Source organism: Akebia trifoliata, chromosome 10 (assembly GCF_017979445.1).
Source record: "Akebia trifoliata isolate Shusen 1 chromosome 10, ASM1797944v1, whole genome shotgun sequence".
Taxonomy (NCBI): domain Eukaryota; kingdom Viridiplantae; phylum Streptophyta; class Magnoliopsida; order Ranunculales; family Lardizabalaceae; genus Akebia; species Akebia trifoliata.
The window spans coordinates 28098962-28126047 of NC_141384.1; the positions used below are offsets into that span (position 1 = coordinate 28098962).

The 27086-nt window shown below is 36.6% G+C and overlaps 1 protein-coding gene and 2 pseudogenes across 3 annotated transcripts; all 3 read left to right on the forward strand.

The window, feature by feature from the left end:
* Positions 1 to 5563: 5563 nt before the first annotated feature.
* Positions 5564 to 9476, forward strand: LOC147393581 (subtilisin-like protease SBT1.1 pseudogene; annotated as a pseudogene). 2 transcript variants are annotated; one of them, XR_015182349.1, is made up of 2 exons: positions 5564 to 5713; positions 6837 to 9476. The product of XR_015182349.1 is annotated as a subtilisin-like protease SBT1.1 pseudogene, transcript variant X1 (transcript). The 2 variants fall into 2 exon arrangements; XR_015182350.1 differs by having other exon boundaries at positions 5627 to 5713; positions 6834 to 9476.
* Positions 9477 to 17282: 7806 nt separating this feature from the next.
* On the forward strand, positions 17283 to 18858 carry LOC147393582 (subtilisin-like protease SBT1.1 pseudogene; annotated as a pseudogene).
* A 5153-nt stretch (positions 18859 to 24011) lies between these two features.
* On the forward strand, positions 24012 to 26513 carry LOC147393583 (subtilisin-like protease SBT1.1). The gene has a single exon (XM_086457110.1). The coding sequence runs from the start codon at positions 24210 to 24212 to the stop codon at positions 26511 to 26513; it is 2304 nt and encodes a 767-aa protein (XP_086313236.1). The 5' UTR covers positions 24012 to 24209.
* The last annotated feature ends 573 nt before the right edge of the window (positions 26514 to 27086 follow it).

Sequence of the window (27086 nt, forward strand, 5' to 3'; positions counted from 1 at the left end):
TTAATATTAAAATTTGAATATTTTACCGGGTCAAGTTCCAGTGACTCATGAAAAAACACATGATCTCTACCAAGTAAACGAAAAATCCAAAAGCCAAGATTCATAGGTATCCCAGTATTGCACATCTCAGACATATATTTTGTGTTTAAATGGTTGAGATCATGTGTTTTTTCCATTAATCATTCATCATAAGTTACTGGATCCTAACTAACCTTATTTTAATATATTAGTAATTATTTTTAAATATTTATAAATTAAATTTTTTTTTGGATCGTTCAAGTTAACTTGCTAGTTGTCAACTTGACTTGACTCAACAAGCAACCAAATCGAGTTGGGTTTTAAAATCATTGTTTTTATTTTTATGGGTGGTGATAGTTGTGAGAAAATAACATTAGGTCAAAAAATCATTTTCACAGGTGTGGGACGGGAATCCATTTTCCCTCCCAGTTGAAAAATAAATTAGGGCAAGAATTTGAAGTTCATGGAAATATGCAACCAAATGCCTAAAAATTGTATTTTTTCAAAAGAATTTATTTTCTCACCCATTTTTCATGGGCAATTAAACAGGTCTTCCTTTAATTTAAATTTCAATAATTCGTAAATGAGTCGCGATGAATGCATGCGGTCTTTCGTAAGCAGATGGCATGTTAGGGGCACAGAACCATAGATCACTTTCATCGGGATACACAAGAAAAAGATGTGGTGCCATGTCAGCCGCATTTCCAACCGCGTGCGTTCATCATTATTCTTCGTAAATTGAACAGTCCCCAAGCATATTTGAGCTCATGTAGTTAGGAGCAACTTAGTCGGAATAAAAAAGGCTACTGAGTCCAGTTTACCAACAATACAACCTCAGCTTATCTAGAAAGTTACAAAATTAGAACTATAGAAAGCTTAATTTTGATTAACCTAGTTAATTATCATTTTCTAAATCATTAAGATAGGTGATGAAATTGAAATGCATTATAACAATACTAGTGATTTTCTGACTCTAAAATTTTCACTCGGTCAATACTCGGACTGACGTGGCAAGGGCACTGAACTATAGATTCTTTTCCCAGTGTATCTGGAAGAAAAAGATCTATGATTCCGTGTCCTTGCCACATCAGCCAAGTATTGACCAAGTGAAAATTTCGAGTAAAAAAATCACGGCTCTTATAACAATGACATTATACATGTCATCCACATTATTATAACGCACTAGTCTTGTCTTTATCACCCACCTACAATTGCATGATTCTTTAAAAAAAAGAATGTGTTATTGGTTACATAAAATATCAATCTTTTTATTAATATATTATATATGACGGGAGTTTCAACCTGGAAGCTCGACTAGCAGGACCAGACAACTTGTCTCTTAGAGCACCATAGACTTGTTAGTGAATGGTTGGAAATGAGTCCAATCATAATTCCGTCCATCCTCTGTATGTAAGATATATCATTTTCACATCCCATTCGTTTTTGAGTTTGTTGGAGGAGGTGGTGGAACCGGTGATAGGGATCTACCAAAGATGGCACCACCACAACTAACGGGCTACATACCAACTTGATCTTGAGCTCTTATACCATGAAAAGTATTTGATCCCATATAGTGGAATTCTTCTATAAAATTATAGGGTAAATTATACTTTGATCCCTTACGGTTTGGCTTGATTCCATGTTAACCCCCTAACGTTCTGATTATTGCACTTATCTCCCCAAAAATTATCAAATTGATTCACTTAGACCCCTTCTGTCAATAGAACAGTTTAGAAATGCAATTTTGTTTACCTACTTTTTATGAAGATTTTTTTTAAAATCCTTTTTAATAGTTAAGAAAAGAGGAAACATCAAACGAAGTTTCATTCAAATTGGGATTTTGTCATTTTACTTTTTAATAAATGAAAATAAAAATTAGAGAGTTAAAATGATCAAATAACATTGGAACATTAACACAATTTCTGACAAGGGAGATAAGTGAAATTATCAAAAGGTTGAAGGGTCACCATGTAATTATGCTAAAGTGTAGGGGGTCAAAATGTAATTTACACAAAATTATCTATCAAAAATATGGAAAGTGTGATCGCAATTGATCTACAGAATTGTATTTCCTGTTATGTATCTTTATTTTTATTATAACCGGTATTCTTTTAGATAGTGGACGGGGCCATATCTAGGCTTTGCCCACTCCATAGACTACAGCCTTGTCTAAGGACTAGTCCCAAGACACGTGCCATGCCTACACACCATACCTACTAGGTAAGTAGTGGTCCTTGGGGAATTAGTGCTTATACTTGTATCAAACTCACGACTTATGTGTATTAATCGCTTATCGATCTGAAATTGCCATTGAGCCAAATTCCCGGGTTGCTGGTTACATATGTTAATAGATATTGATCTAAATCATTAAGATATGTGATGAGATGCATCATAGCAATGATCGTGTACAACCCGTACACATTATTATAATGCACCTTACTTATCTATATACATTTCATCCAAAGAAACAATCATTTTCAAGAGATTCTCAGAATGTGGTGATAGATCCACTTTTTAGGAATATGTCCACTCGTTTGAAGGTCAAGATCTTTTGATTTGGTAGACTTTAAGTGGTCACCTAATGTGGACACGGGTGGGGTTGGTTTCCAAAAGTCCAAATAGCTGTGTGTGAGAAGAGAAGTAATATTTGAGTTCCTGTACTGCACTGGCTTATCTTTGAGTTCTTTTCACTCTTCATTGATTCATGAAGAAAGGATATGGTAGCCCTTAAAATGGACTCAAAGGGGAGATGTGTGGTCACATCTATGAGTACTGACAAGTCCACCAATAAGTCTAATCAGTGATGTTTCCATCTTTATGACACTTATCTCCATGAACCCAAAAGATGCCAGTAATTTTCTACAATCGTGCACTGGCACACTAGAAATAATTAAAGCAAAAAAAAAAAAAAAGAGATAAAGTACAAGTTAAAAACAAAAACCCATGGCTCTAAAGAAGTCCCCCCCTCTCCCCTTTGATTCTTATGGATCTCTGCCAAACCCACTCTTACCCTCAACTATAGCACTTCTTGGGGCCAAAAATTCACTCCATCTCTTTCAAAGATTCCTCTCTCTCTGTCTGTCTCTCTTTCTAGGGCTGGACTTTCATACTTTCAAGTCCTAGCCCACTTTAAAGGGCAGCTTAATCCCAATGACTTGGACTTATGTGAGCTTAAATAGTAATTTGAGATTCTATTTGTTGATGCATCGTATTCGCTAACACTATTTGCTTTAAATGTAGAGATCTTGACATAATGAATTTGGGGTTTAGCTTGAACAACATTGTGGGCAAATTTGCTATTGACAAATGAGGCTGTTAACATGTTGAAATCATGATTTAAAAAGTTTTGTGCCATTTCAGATTATTTTCTAGAGTACTCTAGTTTTAGTTGAGATCAAAATGTAATATTAACCTCTAAATATTCGACCTTTAAAAAAGGTTTGGAATTGTGTGAAATGTATCGAAATGTTTCAATTGAAACCATCTCGCGAGTTTTCTCCTAATTGAATCATTGTAAATACAATAAGTCTTTACGGGAATAACTCCCATGAACTGTGGGTTAGGACTTTTAGAACTAATAAATGATCAAAATAAATGATTAGGAGGTCAATTATGGAACATCACCACCAATCGAGTCAACTGTATAATTCCACCAAAACATCCCCTAATTGGGGCTTGGACGTATAGTTCAGTTGGATTGACATATTGCAAAATAACTTAGAAGTTGTGAGTTCAAGACCCCCTTAACCATCTAAAAAAGGAAAAACAACATCCTCTGATTGGGTTGGTGATCCCAAAATGCATTCCACAACATATTACAAAAGATGACAATAAGCATTAATTTCGTAATTCTATCGCTGCATCGTGCAATGTCGCATCAAACTTTAACTCATGGAGTAGTGACATTATTCTCTAAAATATTCTACTCTCAAATTGGAGGACCTTTTGTAGGAACGGCCTTCAGGATAATATTAAATGGGGTCTTATAACTCATTTAGTTGATAGAAAAAAGGTATGTCCTTACTCTATTGTTGGAATAGTAATAATAGGTGGGTTCAGCAATTTCAGAGATCTGTTTCTCTTAAATAAAGAGATTTTTTACTCACATAAAAGTCAATATAAGATTTCACAAAATCTAAATTGATCAATCACATGAAATCTAACAAGATAATGTTAAAGTGCAATAAATACATATTGAAATTTTGATTTTGTACCAAAAATGCTTTTAAAAGAATTATTTTTACTAGAATACCCTCTCATTACAATTTAGAAACCCAAAAATAAAATTACTTTGACAAATGATATATATTTGATGGAGGCTGTTCAAGTCATGAGATTATAGGATTTTACTACAGCTGTCCAAGTAAAAGGGATCTCTATGAAACCTCCACTGTCCCCCTAGTAAACCTCCCATGCGTACGTTTGTTGGAAACCTCCCCTATGTACGTTTGGAGAGCCTCAAACGTCCTTTAGGATAGAAAAGTCCTACTTACGCACATGGTGCAGCATGTTGTAGTGCCCATTTACTATTTATAGTGGCGTTGTTACCATTACACTGTAGAGTTGAAAACGATGATTTTACTATTATAGGAACAGGACTACACGAACTAGTCAACTAGAAATTCATGCGTCAAAAATACATTAATAACGTATAAAAAAGTTTTTAATTATTTAGAATCTTGTTTATTTGCTTATTTAAAAGTAAATAAATATAAATATAATATACTAAAAATAAAAAATAAAAAAATTTTAATTTATAAAATAATAGAAAATTCAATAAAATTCAAAGGAGATGATTTGCGTATATTCAACAAATGCCAATCACAACCTCAATTAAAAGAAATGTAACAATTGAAGTATTTTAAAGAAATAAGACCGCAAGAGACTCACCTAAAAGAACATAGATTGAGATAGTGAAATCAAACATTAATCTTTTTTTTTCAATAACACAAGACATGGTTCTTGATATACTAGAATGAATAGAGGAACAAGATTTGTTTACTGGCCCCAAAAAGTTTGGTATTAGACTTCAATGATGATGACGACGACGATGATGTTTAAAATTAATCAAAAATATTTCATAAAAAAGTTACACATATTAGATGGTTATGATCTCTCTTCCTTCCAAATACAATGCATCTACTATGAAATAGCCTACATAATACATCAAGTAAAAAACATTGCCAAATAAAGACAATGTATAGTAATTATGATAATAAGTACAGTTAAAAGAGTATAAAAAATGTAAAATAGCAACCAAATAAGTGATTTGTGTTGCCATCTAAGGTAAATGAGGACTTGTGTAAAATTCAAACTTCTTAAAACCCCACATTTTATCATCATTACTCGCCTCATGACACCACCATGTGAGCATCCACAATTCAATTACAAACTTTCATCCAAGTTCATTTGATTTACCGACAAAACCTCTATGGTTGGTGGGTCCAACATTGGTTGGCCCCACATTCCATAAAGACACACACTCTCTATGGTCTGTGTCATGTGCCATGCAGCTTTCTTCCTTTTTAATTCTAAGGCGTGCACTTAGAGATACCTTGTACCCTTGGTAAGATATAGAAGACAAGATAATGTCAACTTCTCTTCCCTCCTTTCTTCTGCCTATATAAGCTCTTCTTGGACTCAAGTCATTTCTCATCCTAAGTATTTGTTTTGGTTGAGAGTTCTAAGGGAAGAGGTAGGACATCTCTCTCTCTCTTAAGTAGTGTATACGAGTCTTTCTTTAGTGTGCATACACCCTTCACTTAGTTCAAGTTGGTGTCCTTTCAAAATGCTTCGGCGGAACATTTATGTTTGAATAAGGCTGAAGTGACCTTAAGATAGTTCTTCATGTCACACTTTCATGAGTGAAAGTGTGTAGGAACCATGGATGATTTTCATCGAGATACGAGTGAAAAGCATCTATGGTTCCTACACACTTCCACATCAGGAAAGTGTGATATGAGGTGTAATATTGAGGTTACTCCAGCATGACTCTTTAAGTTTTTATCGGAGTAAAAACATTGATTCTTTAGTGCTGAATGTTTTAGATAGTCATGAAATATTTTGAATCTCTTGATGTATTTAAAAAGAAATCATTTCGTTTTGTTTTTTTTATTCTGACCAAAACATTGTGTTGAAACGAGATTTTAAACGTTGGCCCTTCAACCTAAAGTTATTATGCGAATTACATTCATATGATATAGATTGATATTACTTAGCAAAAAACAAAGAATGGTATAGATTGATATACTTGAAGTCCACTTTCTCCAAACCTGGTATTTTGCATGTTTAATTTCTTAGGGTTCTTTCTTTCCTATTATTTTTGTATATATATATATATATATTATTGTTTCATTGGAGAATTTACTTTATTACGATATTAGAGCCAGAACTTTAAGAAATGAGCAGTTTTAATTGACAAATTATCCTGTTAGATATGTTGATATTGGACTAGAAAGTGGTCCATTGACATTCTTAATCTTTCCAATTGTATAAACCCATCAATCCAAATTTTATTCCTTTTTATGTGATTTATTTTTATTTATTGAGTGGTTTATAAGTTACGAAAAAAAGTAGTTATTATTGACCAAACATAACAGTAGGATCATGCATTCCAAAGATGCATAAGGGACCCAATTGCATGTTGTGGGTGATGGTGCATTCCACCTCTCTCTCTCTCTCTCTCTACTTTCTCTCTCTCAACACACTCACATATAGGATACTTATTAGAGATTTGACCCATGGTAAGTAATTACATAACTAATCATTGGAAATCTTTATGCGCTAATTATCCCTTTTTTTTTTTTTCTTCTTAGCAGCTAAGATGATGTCTTGGACGTTAATATGGTTGTTGGCGCTAATGGCTATAAGCTCGTACGCTTCAATAGAAAGACAGACATACGTCGTTCACATGGACAATGCCAAGGTCATGGCCTTGGATCGATCCCTCGCTAATACTAAGAGATGGTACGAAGCAGTGATGGACTCCATTGTTGAATTCTCAACAACAAAAGATGAAGAACAAGAAACACAACTCCCTCAGCTCCTATATGTCTACAAGAGCACCATCTCTGGCTTTGCTGCAAAGCTCTCAACCAAAGAAGTTGAATCATTAAAGAACATTGATGGGTTTCTCTATGCGACTCCGGATGACATGTTAAGCCTACACACTACACATACTCCTCAATTTCTTGGCCTACAAAATGGCAAAGGACTATGGGAGGCTCCAAATTTGGCTTCTGATGTGATAATTGGTGTTGTTGACACTGGAATCTGGCCTGAGCATATTAGCTTCAGAGACACTGGCATGTCACCCGTGCCTGCTCGTTGGAAGGGAACTTGTGAGCAAGGCACGAAGTTCTCATCTTCGAATTGTAATAAGAAGCTTATCGGTGCAAGAGCCTTCTTCAAAGGGTACGAGGCAGCTGCAGGCCGATTAAATGAGACTGTCGATTATCGATCGCCCAGGGACAATGAAGGGCATGGGACCCACACTGCTTCGACTGCAGCGGGTAATGTTGTTGCGGGTGCTAGCCTATTTGGCGTGGCCAAGGGCTCGGCAGGTGGAATGAGGTACACAGCTAGAATTGCAGCTTATAAGGTTTGCTACAGCTCGGGTTGTGCCAGCTCTGATATATTAGCTGCCATAGACCAAGCTGTGGCTGATGGGGTCGACGTGTTGTCTCTCTCCTTAGGAGGAAGCTCTCGCCCGTATCATAGTGACAATATGGCTATAGCTGCATTCGGAGCAGTTCAGAAGGGTGTCTTCGTCTCATGCTCCGCAGGAAATTCAGGCCCATCTGAATCTAGTGTAGCCAACACTGCACCATGGATTATGACTGTTGCCGCGAGCTACCTTGACCGAAGCTTCCCAACAACAGTAAAGCTCGGCAATGGAAAGGTCTACAAGGGTGCATCTCTTAACTCTGGGAAGCCAACCAAAATGTTGCCGCTTGTATATGGAGATGCTGCAGGTGGCCAAGGGGCAGCGTATTGCAGCGACGGCTCCCTCAATGCAAAACTCGTTAAAGGAAAAATTGTTGCTTGTGAGCGAGGCCTGAACAGCAGAACTGCTAAGGGAGAGCAAGTGAAGATGGCTGGAGGTGCAGGGATGCTACTGTTGAACACAGAAGATGAAGGTGAAGAGCTTTATGCTGACCTACACATTTTACCGGCCACTTCTTTAGGTGCCTTGGCTGCAAAAGCCATCAAAAACTACGCAACCACGGGAAAGAAACAAACAGCTTCAATTATCTTCGAAGGGACGGTATATGGCAATCCTGCACCAGTGATGGCCGCATTCTCATCAAGAGGGCCTAGTTTGATTGGACCTGATGTGATCAAGCCCGATGTGACTGCACCAGGAGTGAACATACTAGCTGCATGGCCACCAAATGTTGCCCCAACCAAAACCAATAGTGATAAAAGAAGTGTTATTTTTAACATAATTTCTGGCACATCGATGTCATGCCCACATGTTAGTGGTCTAGCAGCCCTTCTCAAGTCTGATCATAAAGATTGGTCTCCCGCGGCAATAAAATCAGCTCTCATGACGACTTCATACATCCTAAACAACAAAAATTCCCCGATCACTGATGTTGGCTCTGATACATCTGGATTGGCTACACCATTTGCATTCGGATCTGGACATGTCAACCCCGAAAAAGCCTCAGACCCTGGGTTGATTTATGACATAACCACAAATGACTACCTTAATTATCTGTGTAGCCTTAACTACACCTCTTCTCAGCTGGCTCTCTTGGCTAAGGGGAGTTACAACTGCCCTACTAATGTAGCTCTTCAGCCAGGTGACCTGAATTATCCTTCCTTCGCTTTGAATTTCATTGGTGGTGGTCAAAATGTCACGGTTACATACAAGAGAACGGTTACCAATGTTGGGACACCGGCAAGTAAATACTCGGTGGCATTGAGCAACCCAGATGGTGTTTCGATGATCGTCAATCCCAAGGTTTTAAATTTTCGGAAGTTTGGCCAGAAGCTGAATTACAAGGTGACTTTTGTTGTATTGGGAAGAAAGTCTGCTATGACCACTTCTTCTTTCGGGTCACTGAGTTGGGTGTCTGGGAAGTATTCCGTCCGGAGTCCCATTGCTGTAACTTGGCAGTAAGCATAATATCATATGGTTTATGTTGGGGTTATTTGAAGAAGGCAGACAAAGTAGCATGGTGAGAACCCACCATTAAAACTTATCGCTAAAAATCCCAACTTACTGTAAATGCTACAAAAATAGTTCATCTTTCTTCAGAGAAGATAGAACCATAGGGATATTAGCAAAAGTTTTATATCTCAATCGGTATCATAGGCAGTTTATGATTCCAAGAAGCTTTGAAGTAGGTGTGAAACATGATATAAAGATCCAATATCATTGTCTGAACTAAAATTGTATTTTTTCATACAAGAAATAAAGTATATTGGTGCTGTTAAAGAGTTGTAACAAATGGTGCCACAACTTGTGTTCTTAGCTTTACGGGCTAATTTTAAGCTTACTTAATAACAGAATTCTCAAACCTGCTGTCAGGAATCGAAACAGTGACTTGTTTGAAGTCTGACCTATCTATTTAAGCCTTCAAAATCCTTCTAAAATCTATCATGCTTAGACATAAATCCTAAATCGTTCTTTATGTGTATGCTTCACTAACAGAAGCGGATTGTCCTCATCCATTGGTCATGGCTCCTTTCTATTCTGAAAACCCATGACCCTTACTGTCATCATATCTGAGAACTTCATCCTCTTCTGATCTATGGTTTTATCAAGCAAAACACACTCTTAGAACTCTTCTCAGACAGACAGAGCTAAGGAATTCTTGTTGGGAAGGCAAATCAATTTTCTAGTTTCTGTTATTTTCTAGCATTGTTAATTTTTGTCTTGCTTCTCCTGATAAATCCCTGGAAGGAAAGTGGTGGTGGTAGACTCCAAGTCCTTCATCTTTGTTATGTAATTCAATGATAAAATAAGTGCAAATAGGAATTTTTTCAAATATATATATGTGTGATTAACGAACAGCAATTTAGATTGACCAATGTTCATTCTCCTTTTCTAGATTTCAAATATTACCATTCTTGGTCCCAATATTCCTCATTATAGGTTATGTAGTCAAGTAAGAACTACAAATTACCAACAATAATTAACAGGAACTACTAATAACTAAACCCATCAATTGTGGGAAGTGACAAAACCAGATTCTACAAGTTACGAAGAGATTTCATGGTCGATTCTAGACAAAATTCTTCTTCCTCTGACTTGTCCTCTTCAATGGGGAAGAATCATATCCTATGTTTTTCTGACTGAAAAAATGGTACCTAGAGTTAAGAACTAGCCTTGGTTCTCATGTTGATTAAGGACCCTATTTTTGTTAGGACATGGCCCAAATCCACAACTTAGTCTCTTGTTCTCCACAAACTACTTCGAGGGATATAATCCATTTATAGAACCAAATTAAAGGGGTAATCTTAATTCTATGGAACAAGAAGGTCATTGAGTTTCATTGGTGGGAACCCTTTTGGTGCCTTACAGTGTAAAGGGTGTAAGTGATCGATCATCGTGGATCCTTACAGGAGTGTACAGCCCATAGGCAACAGCTATAGGGATCAATTTTGGGAGAAATTCAACGATAACGGGACACCTTCCTTAGTGCATAAGCAGTGACTTTAATGTAATTGGATTTTCCTAAGAAAAGAGTTAAGGTACCCGAGTGACAAAAAGTAGAAACGATTTTGGCAAATCACTGAGTGTCACGTTGAAGTTTTTGGCACGGTTCTTCCTCCATGACTACTGTCACATCAATTACCGCCTCTTTAATTTTTTTAATCTCCTCAAAGGCACAATTAGGTTCAACATTCCAATCACCACCCATTTCACTTTGGCTCGAATCACTCACGTCTTTGTATTCTTGATCAAATCCCCAACATCCCCTCAAATACTTAAGCAACAGTCATACAAATCATCACTACCATCATATCCTTTTGAGGTCGAAACATGAATCCATTTTCGCCATTCAACTATATCTTCCAAGATAGTACAGATCAAGTACCCCGAAAGTAAAGTAACCCCTAGGGGTTGGCTCAATGGCAATTTCGGACCAATAAGCGGTAATGCCCATAGGTCATGAGTTGAATACCTAGTATGAGCATTAATTCCTCAGGGCCACCCGCTAGGGCGCACCCTCACTTACCTAGTGTGTATGATGTACGGGCGTTGCATGTGCCCCGGGACTAGTCCTTGGACAAGACCATGGTCTATGGATTTAGGCAAAAGCCCAGATATGGGCCCGGTCCGCTGTCTACAGGAAAACCCGGTTATCACAAATAAAAAAACCCAAAAGTATTCTTATTCTGCATGTTCTCCCTTTGTACTTTACGTGTATAACAAATCCAAATTTATCTACAAGAAACTCAAAGATGACCTTCTCTGTTCTGATTATCTGAAAAAACTAATTCAAACATAATTTTTTTGGGTAGAAAAATGCAATTTGAAAAGCCTTTCTTGAAAGGGGTGGGGGGATCATTTTCTAGAGAATAATTTTGGGAAAAAATAAAGCATAAATCATATACTAACTATTTTCTTTTTGAACAATCCAACAGAAACTATTGAAAATGAAAAAACAAATTAAAAATAAAATATTGAAATTTGAGCGTCGGATGATTCTTGGCAGGTACCACACCAGTGCTAACAAAAGGGACGAGGAGCAACTTCGGATCAGTAGGGCAGAACCTATCAAAGCATCACCAGATTCCACCCCTACACCAATTATTTTCTTTATGGATAATCCAACAGAAACTATTGAAAATGAAAAAACAATTAAAAATAAAAAAAACTGAAACAACTTGGAGTTAATTTAAAATAAAAAAAAGGAAATCTGGGCTTACCTCACATTGAGGCTGCCCTGCTTTTGGAATTGGATGGAAACTTTCACTCATATCCTTCACAATCACACATCCCACCATGGGACTGGGGCTTGTGTAAAAGTAAAACCCATCTTATTTTTACTCTAAAAACCTCTCACATCTGATACCAACTAAATAGCCATTGTTAATGGGGGATTCAGATACCCTTTGGAGAATACTGCAAAACCCATTTCTTAGTTTTTGAATTGGAGACACATTGTTCCATATGGCTCAAGTGGCGGGAAATGGAGGTAGAAATGGTAAAAAAACAAAAAAAATGGGGTTGAGATTGAAAGGAAATCGATAAACGATTATGGGCTTCTGTATAGTTACAAGGTGCAAAATTTGGTTATCTTGTTTTTGTAACACAAAACAAGCTCACTTGCCAGCTTGTATACACAGGCTGTAGCTGTTGGGGTAAAACGGGCCGTATTGGACTTGATCGGGCCGGGCTGAAGATTTAAATTCCAAGCAAGAGCCCAACCTGATGCCCCTTTATATACAAATTTGGGCTGGATATAATAATATTTTAAAAGATTATTTTCTTGTTTTGGGCCGGGGCGTCAGGCGAGATAGAATATTATTTACTATTTGGAAAAAAAATAATCTAATAACATCAATAGAAAAACACTTTCCTTACTAACATAGTAAGATTTCAAGCCTTACTGAGCGTCGTTTTGCTCAAATGGATTACAACATTAGCAATCCAAACACCACAACACTCTAGATTTCATGTAAAAACTCATATCCAAATATATATTTATTTTTGTAGTAAATATTTTGGCAATTAATGCCAATATAATAATTATATTTATTAATGACATAATAAATGTATTTATTGTGTAAAAGACTAACATGCCCTTATTTTTTTCACTAAAAAACAAAACGAGGAAAGTATAATTGGAAAATAAAGTGTTGGACAATGCTAACGTCCCCATGAGGTCTTGGATGTTAGTATTCCCGTATATATATATATCAAAAATTAATTTCTCTTGGGATTGATCCAAGGTTTTGAAAATGTCAGCTACTATACTTCCAACTAACTCCTAAATTTAAATTTAAATTCAATGGTGAAAAAATATTTTTTCAAAGTTCATAGAATGTTGCCCTCTACAACTTTGAAGCATTGGATCATGTTTTTGGATGGCAAAAAGTAAGTTCAAGGACCCTTAGAAAGATTAGTTGGACTCAAATCAATAAATATGATCATTTAATAAAAGAAAATAATTAATATAATTTTTTTCTTTTGAAAAAATTGGGTTGTTGTGCGTGGGGGTGGGGGAGAGGGAGAGAGAGGGAGAGAGTTATTTTTCTAAAAGAATTAAATTTGTAATAGTTGAAGAGTGGGGGGGTTGTCATGGGCCTCAATTGGCTTGGGCTTGATCTCCGATTTAGCAATCTTAAATTGTGTTAGGCTTGAACTTCAAAATCCTAAACCTAAGCCTAACCCACCTATACTCAAACATGACCTAGGGTTTGGCCAGGGGGCCTTGGGATGCTGATTTTTTTTGTTACATCCATGGTTTAAAATCTCGTTTCGATCCAATGTTTCGATTTTTTCAAAAATTGAAACGATGCCGAAATGGTCCTGAAAACATTTGAGACATACCCTTGACCATAGTCTCATATATATATATATATATATATATATATATATATATATATATATATATATATATATATATATTAAATCTTTCAAATGAGACTATGGTCAAGGGGTTTATCATCACTTTGAAACACAAGGGTATTTCAAAAATTTATAAAACTTGAGGATGTTATATAAATACCTTAGTCTTCCAAATAAGACCAAGGTCAAGGCCAAAATAGTCGATTAAACCTAGAAGAAGCTTTCATTCTGAGAAATTTTTTTTGAGAAAACCCAAAAAACGAGAAGAAGAAGATGAGGAGGAGGGAAACTAACTCAGATATCGAATTAGGTACCCTCCTTGCCTCTCTCTCTTTCTTTTTTCTATTTTGGGTTTATCTATTTGAATTTTTCTCCCTAGATGCCTCTCTCTTTATGTTTTTTCTCCCCCAGATATTTTTTTTTTCTTTCTAGGTATCTCTGGTAGATTTAGTGTGTGTTTGGTAATACTTTTGAAGTCTGAATGGAGGTGGTCCACTTCTAAAATTCAGAATTTAGAAGTTTTATTTCTGTTTGTTTTGGTTCAGATTTTAGACTTCATAACTAAAATTCAAAAGAACTAGCGATGGAGAATTGCTAGATGAAACTTCTAAAATCTGATTTCTAGCTTTAGATTTCAGATGTTTTCAGACTCTAGACTTCAGTCTTTAGAAGAGTTACCAAACATAGCCTTATAAATCAAAAGAAATCAAGAGAAAATGGTTGAAACCTTGATTGTTTCGATTTGGTGGTTGTTTTTTCTTGACAACCTAAAATTCTGAAATGTTTCGTACTAAACATTATGAAACGAAATGCAATTTTAAACCATGGTTACATCCCTAACTAAGTTACATAACTCAGGGTCACTCTATTTACACTCCACCATTTGACGTAAGTGCACCTCTATTATTGGTGCACCTTAATAAGTTATAACACTTTAGTATATGCACCTCCTCTCTTAAGTGCACCTACTTATTAAATCCATTCATCTTCTTTGTCCTCAGCCTCTCTCTATCGTTCATTCTTTTCTTCTTTGCAATTATGAAGGTTTCAACAACAATTTTAAACATGATTTAAAAAAAAAAAAATTTGATTTTGTCTATGTGGATAGTCCAATGTCAACATTGGCCTATCGTCACAAACAAAATCGAAAGAAACAAATTTTGATTTTTGTTTGTGTCAACGGTGCTTGTTGAAATAGGAAAAAAAACCTTTTTTTTTTTTTTACAAAAATAAAAATAAATCAAACAATAAATACTAGTTTCATTGATGTAATTTTTTAAAATCTTAATATTGGAAATGTTAGAAAGGAGGAATCGGTTGAAAAAAATGAAAAATGTGAGTTGCTCACTTTGTTTTCTACGCATGAGACACAAACGAGAAGTTTAGGGTTTCTTTTAAAATGTGGTTGGCACATTTATAAAAAATTGGGGGACATATTTGGTATTTATTTTCTCATTAAGGTGGTGCACCTACATCAAATGATAAGTGCAAATAGCGCGACCCAATAGATAATAGTTTTATTTAGGGTGATTTAGATTTTAGACATGCCTAGAGATACCTTCTTGGGTTTTCAAACTAGTTGCGTTCCCTTGACTTAGGTCTTGCATGAGAGACAAAATCTTTTATCTTTTCCCCCAAAACCAATTGCCTTCAGCTACTAGAGGTACATATGATTGGTTAATTTAGCAGATCAAAAATATTTTGATGATGAAGATATTTAAGTTGATAAATATTATTTAAAAAATTATACATATTAAACGATTATGATCCCCGGAGGTAGAAGGGGCTGGCAATGAGTTGGGTGTGGCTTGGATGAAGCTATTTCCATATCCTTATCCAACTCTTTAACTGATTATTAATATTCGATTTTTTACCCACTTATGCTAAGGATATTTATATCTAACTATTTATCCACTTTTTTAAGGGATATCCTTATCTGACTTGTACCCAAATTTCAAGTGGATATCGAGGTCGGATATATATACCTCATTGTGAAGATAATGAAAAAATCTTAATTTTGGATTTTACATATATTTTATTATGAATTTATTATATTAAATTTGGATAAATGGATATTGAGTTAGATACAATGTCCGTCCATATTCGACCTTAAAAATATTCGGATAAAAATAATTACAAATAATTAACCCGAATTCTTAATCTGATAAAAAAATTATACCCATACCGAATAACTTGGGCATGATTGACTATAGTTTGCCCTCCAATAAAAAAAATCTTGACTTCATGAGTAATGTTCCATCTCTTCTCCACATATAATGCACCTACTATGCACTAGTCTTATGTACATATGTCAAATTAAAAACATGGTCAAAAAACAATGTCAAGACATTAAAGTCATCGTGATAAACAGTTATAAAAGAGGATAAAAAACAGTAAAAGAAAAAAAGTATGAAAATTAGTGATTTATGTTGCCAAATAAGGTAAACGAGGACTTTTGTTCACTGACAAATAAAAACTCACCTTCTTAAAAGCCCACGTTTTATCATCATTACTCTCCTCATGTGAACATGAACATCCACACAATTAAACCCTTTCATCAAGGTTTGTTTCATTTATCAACAAAGACCCCATGGCCAGTGGGGTCCAATGTTAGTGGAACCCACATTCCATCGACTATGTCATGCAGCTTTCTTGGTAAAATATAGGAAAGATAATGTCAACCTCACTTTCTTCCCTTCTCTGCCTTGAGCTCCACTTCTACTTAGTCATTATGGCCTCTCTCTCTCTCTCTCTCTCTCTCTCTCTCACACACACACACACACGCGCACACGCACACACATATATAACTTAAGTAGTGTACACAAGTCTCTCTAATTTAGTGAACATACCTTCCAATCTTTTCAAAGTTTTGTTTCATTTTGAAATGTTTCGGTGTGAAACATTGATCCTGAAATATTGAATATTTCGGATTGTATATTTTGAAAAGTCTTGAACTTCGATCGAAAGCATTTCAATTTTTCATCTGATAGAAACACTGCATCAAGATGTGATTTTAAACCTTGGCACCCTTGGCTCTTCAACCATATATTGTATACATGAATTATCTTCATATGGAGTATGCTGGTACTATACCATACTATATGTTTCTCCATGTCTACCAAGAGTGTCAATATGAATCAAATTACTATTTTGGTATGGGAATCATTCAAGTATAATTGTGAGAGTTGATACCACAACCTCAGTTCAAAACCCTCCTTCACCTACTAATTATTAACAACAAATCCACCCGCTCGCCTCTCAGAAGAAAGAAAAAAAAGAAGGAAAGCTTATGGTTTTGAGAATGATACTTCCTCCAAGATTTACTAATATAAATAGTACTTTGCATATCTAATTTCTTTAAAGGAGTCTTTCTTTCTATTATTTTTTATATTTTTATACCAAGATATATCAGATTATTCCAGTATGAAATCTATTTTTTAATATTAGAACCTGATAGAAATGAAATTAGTTCTGAATAATAATCTCTCATCTCAGATATATTGATGTTTGATTAGCTTTGACTGATTAACACCTCTAATCTTAAACCCGTCATTCTAAAATTTCTCATTTGTAATGTGATTTATTTTCATCTGTTGAGAAATTTAGAACAAAGGGGACCCCCAATTGCATGGTGTGGGTGATGGTGCAGTCAACATCTCTCTCTCTCTCTCTCCCTACATACACACACACACACACACTCGTATATAAGATAATTAATAGATATTTGACCTTCTAATATTTAATTACATAACTAATCATTGGAAATCTTTGCAAACTCACTAATTCACTATTGCCTTTGCCAATTGTTTTCTTTGCAGCTAATATGATGTCCTGGGCATTCTTATTGTTGCTGGCTCCAATGGCCATAACTGCACACGTTTCAGGAGAAAGACATACATATGTCGTTCACATGGACAACACAAAGATCATGGCCTTGGATCGATCCCTTGTTGACACTACGAGATGGTACGAAGAAGTGATGGACTCCATTGTAGAATTCTCTGACTACAGAAGATGAAGAACAACTCCCTCAGCTCCTATATACTACAACAAGCCATCTCTGGTTTTTCTGCAAAGCTCTCAACCAAAAAAGTTGATCATTAAAGAACATCGATGGGTTCCTCTACGCGACTCCAGACGACATGTTAAGCCTCCACTCTACATATTCTCCTCAGTTTCTTGGCCTACAAAATGGCAAAGGACTCTGGGGAGGCTCGAAATTTAGCCTCTGATGTGATAATTGGTGTTGTCGACACTGGAATGGCCCGAACATTTTAACTTCAGCGACACTGGCATGTCATCCGTGCCTTCTCGTTGGAAAGGTACTTGTGAGCAAGGAACGAAGTTCTCATCTTCGAATTGTAATAAGAAGCTCATCGGTGCAAGAGCCTTCTTCAGAGGGTACGAGGCAGCTGTGGGACAAATCAATGAGACACTTGAGTTTCGATCATCTAGGGACTCTGAAGGGCATGCGACCCACACCACTTAGACTGCTGCTGGTACTGTTGTTGCAAATGCTAGCTTGTTTGGCATGGCCAAGGGATCGACTGGTGGAATGAGGTACACAGCAAGAATCGCAGCTTTGTGCCAGCTCTGGTATATTAGCTGCAATAGACCAAGCTGTGGCTGATGAGGTCGACATGTTGTCTTTTTCCTTAGGAGGCAACAATCAGCCATATCACAGTGATAATATGGCTATAGCTGCATTGGCTACACCTTTTGCATTAGGATCTGGACATGTCAACCCCGAAAAAGCCTCAAACCTCGGGTTTATTTACGATATCACCACAAATGACTACCTTAATTATCTGTGTAGCCTGAACAACATATCTTCTCTGTTGGTTATTTTGTCTAGGAGGACTTACAACTTCCCTACTAATGTAGATCTTCAGCCAGGCGACTTGAATTATCCTTCCTTCGCTCTGAACTTCGTCCGTGGTGGCCAAAATGTCACTGTTACATACAAGAGAACAGTTACTAATGTTGGCACACTAGCCAGTAAATACACAGTGGTATTGAGCAAACCAGATGATGTTTCGATGAACATCAATCCCAAGGTTTTAAATTTTCAGAAGTTTGGACAGAAGCTGAGTTACAAGGCGACTCTTTTGTTGTATTGGGAAGAAAGACTGCTATGATCACCACTTCTTTTTAGGTCGCTGAGTTGGTTGTCTAGGAAGTATACCGTCCGAAGTCCCATACTCCCATTGCGGTAACTTGGCAGTAAGCATAAGATCATACAGTTTAAATTGTGATTATTTGAAGAAAACAAACAGAGTGGCATGGTGGGAACCCACAATAAAAACTTATCTCCAACATTCCTAACTTACTGTAAAAGCTAGAAACACAGTTCATCTTTTTTTCAGAGAAGATAGAACCATAGGGATCATGGCGGACATACAGTGGGGGCACTTGTCCCCACAAGAATTTTCAACTATTGCAACAGATTTTAGGGGTGGATAAAACTAGATGTTATTATTTTGCTCCTCACAAAAAAATTTCACTCTTAGCTACCTACACAAATACATTTTTTTCACTCTTCCCCGCCTTGGGCAAAATCCTGGCTCTGCCCCTATTCCAAGAATCTTTGAATTAAGTGTCCATCATATAATTAATTGAAATAAAGTGCTATTCTGTCATAGAAGAAATAAAGAGATACAAATTAAGTGTTGAATCCTGTTTGAAAGTTGGATACAATTCAATACATGATATACGTACATGGTGCCACAACTTGATACACACACATGATCAGGGGCGGATTTAGTGCTCATACTGGTATTGAATTTATGACCTACATGCATTAACCACTTATTGATCAGAAATTGCCATTGAGCCAAACCCTCGGGATTCTCCGTTACATATGTTAATAGATACTGATCTAAATCATTAAGATATGTGATGAGAAGCATCATAACAATGATAGTGTGCAACCCGTACACATTATTATAATGCACCTTACTTATCTATATCAATTTCATCCAAAGAAACAATCATTTTCAAGAGATTCTCAGAATGTGGTGATAGATCCACTTTTTAGGAATATGTTCACTTGTCGGAAGGTGAAGATCTTTTGATTTGGTAGACTTACGTGGTCACTTAATGTGGACACCTTCAACTGGGTCCAAAAGTCCAAACAGCTGTGTGTGAGCAGAGAAACAATATTTAGTTCCTGTACTGCACTGTCATCTTTGAGTTCTTTCACTCTTCATTGATTCACGAAGAAGGAGATGGTAGCCCTTAAAATGGATTCAAATGGGAGATTTGTGGTCACATCAATGAGTACTGACGAGTCCACTACTAAGTCTCATCAGCGATGTTTCTATCTCGATGACACTTACCTACATGAATCCAAAAGAGGCCAGTAATTTTCTACAATCGTGCACTGCCACACTAGAAATAATTAAAGCTAAAACATAGAGATAGAGTAAAGTTAGAAGCAAAGAAATCGAGACAAAGTACAAGTTAAAAAAAAAAACATGAACCCAAAGATGCCAGTAATTTTCGACAATCGTGCACTGGCACACTAGAAATAATTAAAGCAAAAAAATTAAAGTTCGAGTATAAGTTAAAATGCAGAAACATAGAGATAAATTACAAGCTAAAAACAAAAAACCCATGCCCCCCTCCCCCTCTCCTTTCTTTGATTCTCATGGGTCTCTGCCAAACCCACTCTTACCCTCAACTATAGTACTTCTTGGGGCCAAAAATTCACTCCATCTCTTTCAAAGATTCTCTCTCTCTCTCTCTCTCTTTCTAGGGTTAGACTTTCATACTTTCAACTCCTAACCCACTATAAAGGGCAGCTTAATCCTAATGGTTTGGACTTATGTGAGCTTAAATAATAATTTGAGATTCTATTTGTTGATGCATCATATGCTCTAAACACTATTTGCTTTAAATGTAAAGATCTTGACATAATGAATTTGGGGTTTAGCTTGAACAACATTGTGGGAAAATTTGCTATTAACAAATAAGGCTGTTAGTATGTTGAAATCATGATTTAAAAAGTTTTGTGCCATTTCAGATTATTTTCTAAAGTACTTAGTTTCAGTTGAGATCAGAATGTAATATTAACCTTTAAATATGACCTTTTAAAAAGGTTTGGAATTGTGTGGAAATGTATCGAAATGTTTCAATTGAAACCACTCGCGAGTTTTCTCCTAATTGAATAATTGTAAATACAATAAATCTTTACGGGAATAACTCCCATGAACTGCTGGGAAGGATTTTTAGAACTAAAAAATGATCAAAATAAATGATTAGGAGGTCAACTATGGAACATCATCACCAATCGAGTCGACTGTATAGTTCCACCAAAACATCTCTTGATTGGGGCTTGGACGTATAGCTTAGTTGGTTTGACGTCGTGGGTTCAAAACCACCTTAGCCATCCAGAAAAGGAAAAACAACATCCCCTGATTGGGTTGGTGATCCCAAAATGCATTCCACAAGCTATTAAAAAAGATGACAATAAACATTAATTTCGCAATTCTTTCGATACATCGTGCAGTGTCGCATCAAACTTTAAATCTAAGAGCAGTGATATTATTCTCTAAAATATTCTACTCTCAAACAATATTAATCTTCATCAAATTGGAGGACTTTTTGAAGGGACGACCTTTAAACGGGGTCTTACAACTCATTTAGTTGATAGAAAAGAGAAGGTCTATCCTTTCTCTATTGATGGGACAGTAATAACAGGTTGGTTCAGTAATTTTAGAGATATGTTCCTCTTAAATAAAGAGATTTTTTGTTTATAGAAAAATCAATTTAAGATTTCACAAAATTCAAATTCACCAATGACATGAAGTCTAACGAGGATAATGTTAAAGTGCAATAAATACACATTGCACTATGTGAAAATTGAAAATTTTGATAAGAAAATTCAACAGGCCAAAGCCCACAAATTTTAGAAAGTGAATATTGATGGCTTATGACTATCGAAATTTTTTATAATCCCCAATTTAACGGTTTAAAGCTATCAAATTTCTCCATCCTCCATTAATTTAATAATTTTGGTCCGTCGAAAAAAAAAATTGACAATGAAAATTTTAACACCCTGGTCTGTCAAATTTTATGAAATTCGACGCCCTTCGGCCATCAAATATAAGCTTTTTTCACATTGTATTGAAAATTTAATTTAATACCAAAAATACCCTTAAAAGAATTATTTTTTACTAAAAGGGATCTCTATGAAACCTCCACCGATCCCTAGGAAACCTCCCATGTGTACGTTTGTTGGAAACCTCCCCTATGTACGTTTGGAGAGCCTCAAACGTTAGAAAAATCCTACACATGCACATGGTGCATCATGTTGTAGTGCCCATTTACTATTTATAGTGGCCTTGTTACCATTACTCTGTAGAGTTGAAAACGATTTTACTATTATAAGAACAGGACTACACGAACTAGTCAACTAGAAATTCATAAGTCAAAAATACATTAATAATGTGGCAAGTGTATAGAACCATAAATCTTTTTCTTCGGGATACACAAGGAAAAAGATCTACGACTCTATATATTTGCCACGTCAATTGCATACAGACCATGATTGCAAATGTTCAAGACATTAAAAGTTTGAAATACTTTGGATTATCATACTTAAAGATATTAAATTAAAAATAAAAATATTTAATGGATAAAATTTATAACCTAAAAGAGCATAGATTGAGATAGTGAAACCAAACATTAATCTTTTTCTTTCAATAACACATGACGTGCTTCTTGATAAAATAGAATTGAATAGAGAAACAAGATTTGTTTACTGGACCCAAAATGTTTGGGATTAGGCTTTGGTAATGATGATGACGACGATGATGATGTTTTAAATTAATCAAAAATAATTTATAAAAAAGTTACACATATTTGATGGTTATGATCTCTCTTCCTTCCAAATACATTTCCCCTACCATGGAATAACCTACATAATACATCAAATAAAAAACACGGCCAAATAAAGACAATGTATAGTAATCATGATAATTAGTACAGTTAAAAGAGTATAAAAAATGTAGAAAAAAGAAACCAAAGAAGTGATTAGTGTTGCCATCTAAGGTAAATAGGACTTGTGTTCACCAACATGACACCACCATGTGAACATCTACAATTCAATTACAAACTTTCATCCAAGTTCATTTGCTTTACCGACAAAGCCTCTATGGTTGGTGGGTCCAACATTGGTAGGCCCCACATTCCATACAGACACACACTCTCTATGGTCTGTGTCATGTGTCATGCAGCTTTCTTCCCTTTTTTTTCTTCTAAGGCGTGCACTTAGAGATACCTTGTACCCTTGGCAGGATATAGAGGACAAGATAATGTCAACTTCTCTTCCCTCCTTTCTTCTGCCTATATAAACTCTTCTTCGACTCAAGTCATTTATCATCCTAAGTATTTGTTTTGGTTGAGAGTTCTAAGAGAAGAGGTAGGGCATCTCTCTCTCTTAAGTAGTGTATACGAGTCTTTCTTTAGTGTACATACACCCTTCACTTAGTTCAAGTTTGTGTTCTTCCAGAATGTTTCGACGGAACATTTATGTTTGAATAAGGCTGAAGTGACCTCAAATAGTACTTCATATCACAGTTTCATGAGTGGAAGTGTGTAGGAAGCATGGATGATTTTCAACGAGATACGAGTGAAAAACATCTATGATTCCTACACATTTCCACATCAGAAAAGTGCGATATGAGATATAATCTTGAGGTCACTCCAGCATGACTCTTTAAGTTTTGTCCGAGTAAAACATTGATCTTTTAGTGTTGAATGCTCTAGATAGTCTTGAAATATTTTGAATCTCTTGATGTATTTAAAGAGAAATCATTTCGTTTTTTTTTTTTTTTTTTTTTTTTTTTATTCTGACCAAAACATTGCATTGAAATGAGATTTTAAAGGTTGGCCCTTCAACCTAAAGTTATTATGCAAATTACGTTCATATGATATAGATTGATATTACTTAGCAAAAAAAAAAAGAATGATATACTTGATATACTTGAAGTACACTTTCTCCATTTCTAGATAAGAGTCTCAAAATCACTTGTGTTTACAGGACATGATTTCAAGTATATATATATTTATAAGTTACGATTTTGAGCATGAGACTTCCTCCAAACTTAGTATTTTGCATGTTTAATTTCTTAGGATATATATATATATATATATATATATATATATATAAATTATTATTTCATCGGAGAATTTACTTTATTACGATATTAGAGCCAGAACTTTAAGAAATGAGAGCAGTTTTAATTGACAAATTATCATGTTAGATATGTTGATATTGGACAAGAAAGTGGTCCATTGACATTCTTAATCTTTCCAATTGTATACACCATCAATCAAAATTTTATTCCTTTTTATGTGATTTATTTTCATTTATTGAGTGGTCTATAAGTTACGAAAAAAGTAGTTATAATTGACCAGACATAACAGTAGGATCATGCATATCAAAGATGCACAAGGGACCCAATTGCATGTTGTGGGTGATGGTGCATTCCACCTCTTTCCCTCTCTCTCTCTCTCTCTCTAATTTCTCTCTCTCAACACACTCACATATAGGATACTTATTAGAGATTTGACCCATGGTAAGTAATTACATAACTAATCATTGGAAATCTTTGTGCGCTAATTATCCCCTTTTTTTTTCTTCTTAACAGCTAAGATGATGTCATGGACGTTAATATGGTTGTTGGCGCTAATGGCCGTAAGCTCGTACGCTTCAGTAGAAAGACAGACATACATCGTTCACATGGACAACGCCAAGGTCATGGCCTTGGATCGATCCCTCGCTAATACTAAGAGATGGTACGAAGCAGTGATGGACTCCATTGTCGAATTCTCGACAATAGGAGATGAAGAACAAGAAACACAACTCCCTCAGCTCCTATATGTCTACAAGAGCACCATCTCTGGCTTTGCTGCAAAGCTCTCAACCAAAGAAGTTGAGTCATTAAAGAACATTGATGGGTTTCTCTATGCGACCCCGGACGACATGTTAAACCTACACACTACACATACTCCTCAGTTTCTTGGCCTACAAAATGGCAAAGGACTATGGGAGGCTCCAAATTTGGCCTCTGATGTGATAATTGGTGTTGTTGACACTGGAATCTGGCCTGAGCATATTAGCTTCAGAGACACTGGCATGTCACCCGTGCCTGCTCGTTGGAAGGGAACTTGTGAGCAAGGCACGAAGTTCTCATCTTCGAATTGTAATAAGAAGCTTATCGGTGCAAGAGCCTTCTTCAAAGGGTACGAGGCAGCTGCAGGCCGATTAAATGAGACTGTCGATTATCGATCGCCCAGGGACAATGAAGGGCATGGGACCCACACTGCTTCGACTGCAGCGGGTAATGTTGTTGCGGGTGCTAGCCTATTTGGCATGGCCAAGGGCTCGGCAGGTGGAATGAGGTACACAGCTAGAATCGCAGCTTATAAGGTTTGCTACAGCTCGGGTTGTGCCAGCTCTGATATATTAGCTGCCATAGACCAAGCTGTGGCTGATGGGGTCGACGTGTTGTCTCTTTCCTTAGGAGGAAGCTCTCGCCCGTATCATAGTGACAATATGGCTATAGCAGCATTCGGAGCAGCTCAAAAGGGTGTCTTCGTCTCATGCTCCGCAGGAAATTCAGGCCCATCTGAGTCTAGTGTAGCCAACACTGCACCGTGGATTATGACTGTTGCGGCAAGCTACCTTGACCGAAGCTTCCCAACAACAGTAAAGCTCGGCAATGGAAAGGTCTACAAGGGTGCATCTCTTTACTCTGGGAAGCCAACCAAAATGTTGCCGCTTGTATATGGTGATGCTGCAGGTGGCCAAGGGGCAGAGTATTGCAGCGACGACTCCCTCAATGCAAAACTCGTTAAAGGAAAGATTGTTGCTTGTGAGCGAGGCCTGAACAGCAGAACTGCTAAGGGAGAGCAAGTGAAGATGGCTGGAGGTGCAGGGATGCTACTATTGAACACAGAAGATGAAGGTGAAGAGCTTTTTGCTGACCCACACATTTTACCAGCCACTTCTTTAGGCGCCTTGGCTGCAAAAGCCATAAAAAATTACGCAACCACGGGAAAGAAACAAACAGCTTCAATTATCTTCGAAGGGACGGTATATGGTAATCCTGCACCGGTGATGGCCGCATTCTCGTCAAGAGGGCCTAGTTTGATCGGACCTGATGTGATCAAGCCCGACGTGACTGCACCAGGAGTGAACATACTAGCTGCATGGCCACCTAATGTTTCCCCAACCGAATCCAAGAGTGATAAAAGAAGTGTTCTTTTTAACATAATCTCTGGCACATCGATGTCGTGCCCACATGTCAGTGGTCTAGCAGCCCTTCTCAAGTCTGACCATAAAAACTGGTCCCCCGCGGCAATAAAATCAGCTCTCATGACGACTTCATACATCCTAAACAACAAAAATTCCCTGATCAGTGATGTAGGCTCCGATACATCTGGATTGGCTACACCGTTTGTATTCGGGTCTGGACATGTCAACCCCGAAAAAGCCTCAGACCCTGGGTTGATTTATGACATCACCACAAATGACTACCTAAATTATTTGTGTAGCCTGAACTACACCTCTTCTCAGTTGGCTCTCTTGGCTAAGGGGAGTTACAACTGCCCTACTAATGTAGCTCTTCAGCCAGGTGACTTGAATTATCCTTCATTCGCTTTGAATTTCATTGGTGGTGGCCAAAATATCACGGTTACATACAAGAGAACGGTTACCAATGTTGGGACACCAGCAAGTAAATACTCGGTGGCATTGAGCAACCCAGATGGTGTTTCGATGATCGTCAATCCCAAGGTTTTAAATTTTCGGAAGTTTGGCCAGAAGCTGAGTTACAAGGTGACTTTTGTTGTATTGGGAAGAAAGTCTGCTATGACCACCTCTTCTTTCGGGTCACTGAGTTGGGTGTCTAGGAAGTATTCCGTCCGGAGTCCCATTGCTGTAACTTGGCAGTAAGCATAAGATCATACGATTTAAGTTGGGGTTATTTGAACAAGGCAGACAAAGTAGCATGGTGAGAACCCACCATGAAAACTTATCTATAAAAATCCTAACTTACTGTAAATGCTACAAATATAGTTCATCTTTCTTCAGAGAAGATAGAACCATAGGGATGTTAGAAAAAGTTTTATATCTCGATCGGTATCATAGGCAGTTTATGATTCCAAGAAGCTTTGAAGTAGGTGTGAAACATGATATAAAGATCCGATATCATTGTCTGAACTAAAATCGTATTTTCTCATACAAGAAATAAAGTATATTGGTGCAGTTAAAAAGTTGTAACACATGGTGCACAACTTGTGTTCTTAGCTTTTCGAGCTAATTTTAAAGTTTACTTAATAACAGAATTCTCAAACCTGTTGTCGAGAATCGAAGCAGTGACTTGTTTGAAGTTTGAACCTATCTATTCAAGCCTTCAAAATCCTTCTAAAATCCGTCATGCTTAGACATAATACCTAAATCGTTTTTTATGTGTTTGCTTCACTAACAGAGCGGGTTGCCCTCATCCATGATCATGGCTCTTTTCTA

Coding starts and splice junctions, on each gene's coding strand:
- LOC147393583 (XM_086457110.1), top strand. CDS start 24,210: ATGATGTCATGGACGTTAATATGGTTGTTGGCGCTAATGGCCGTAAGC.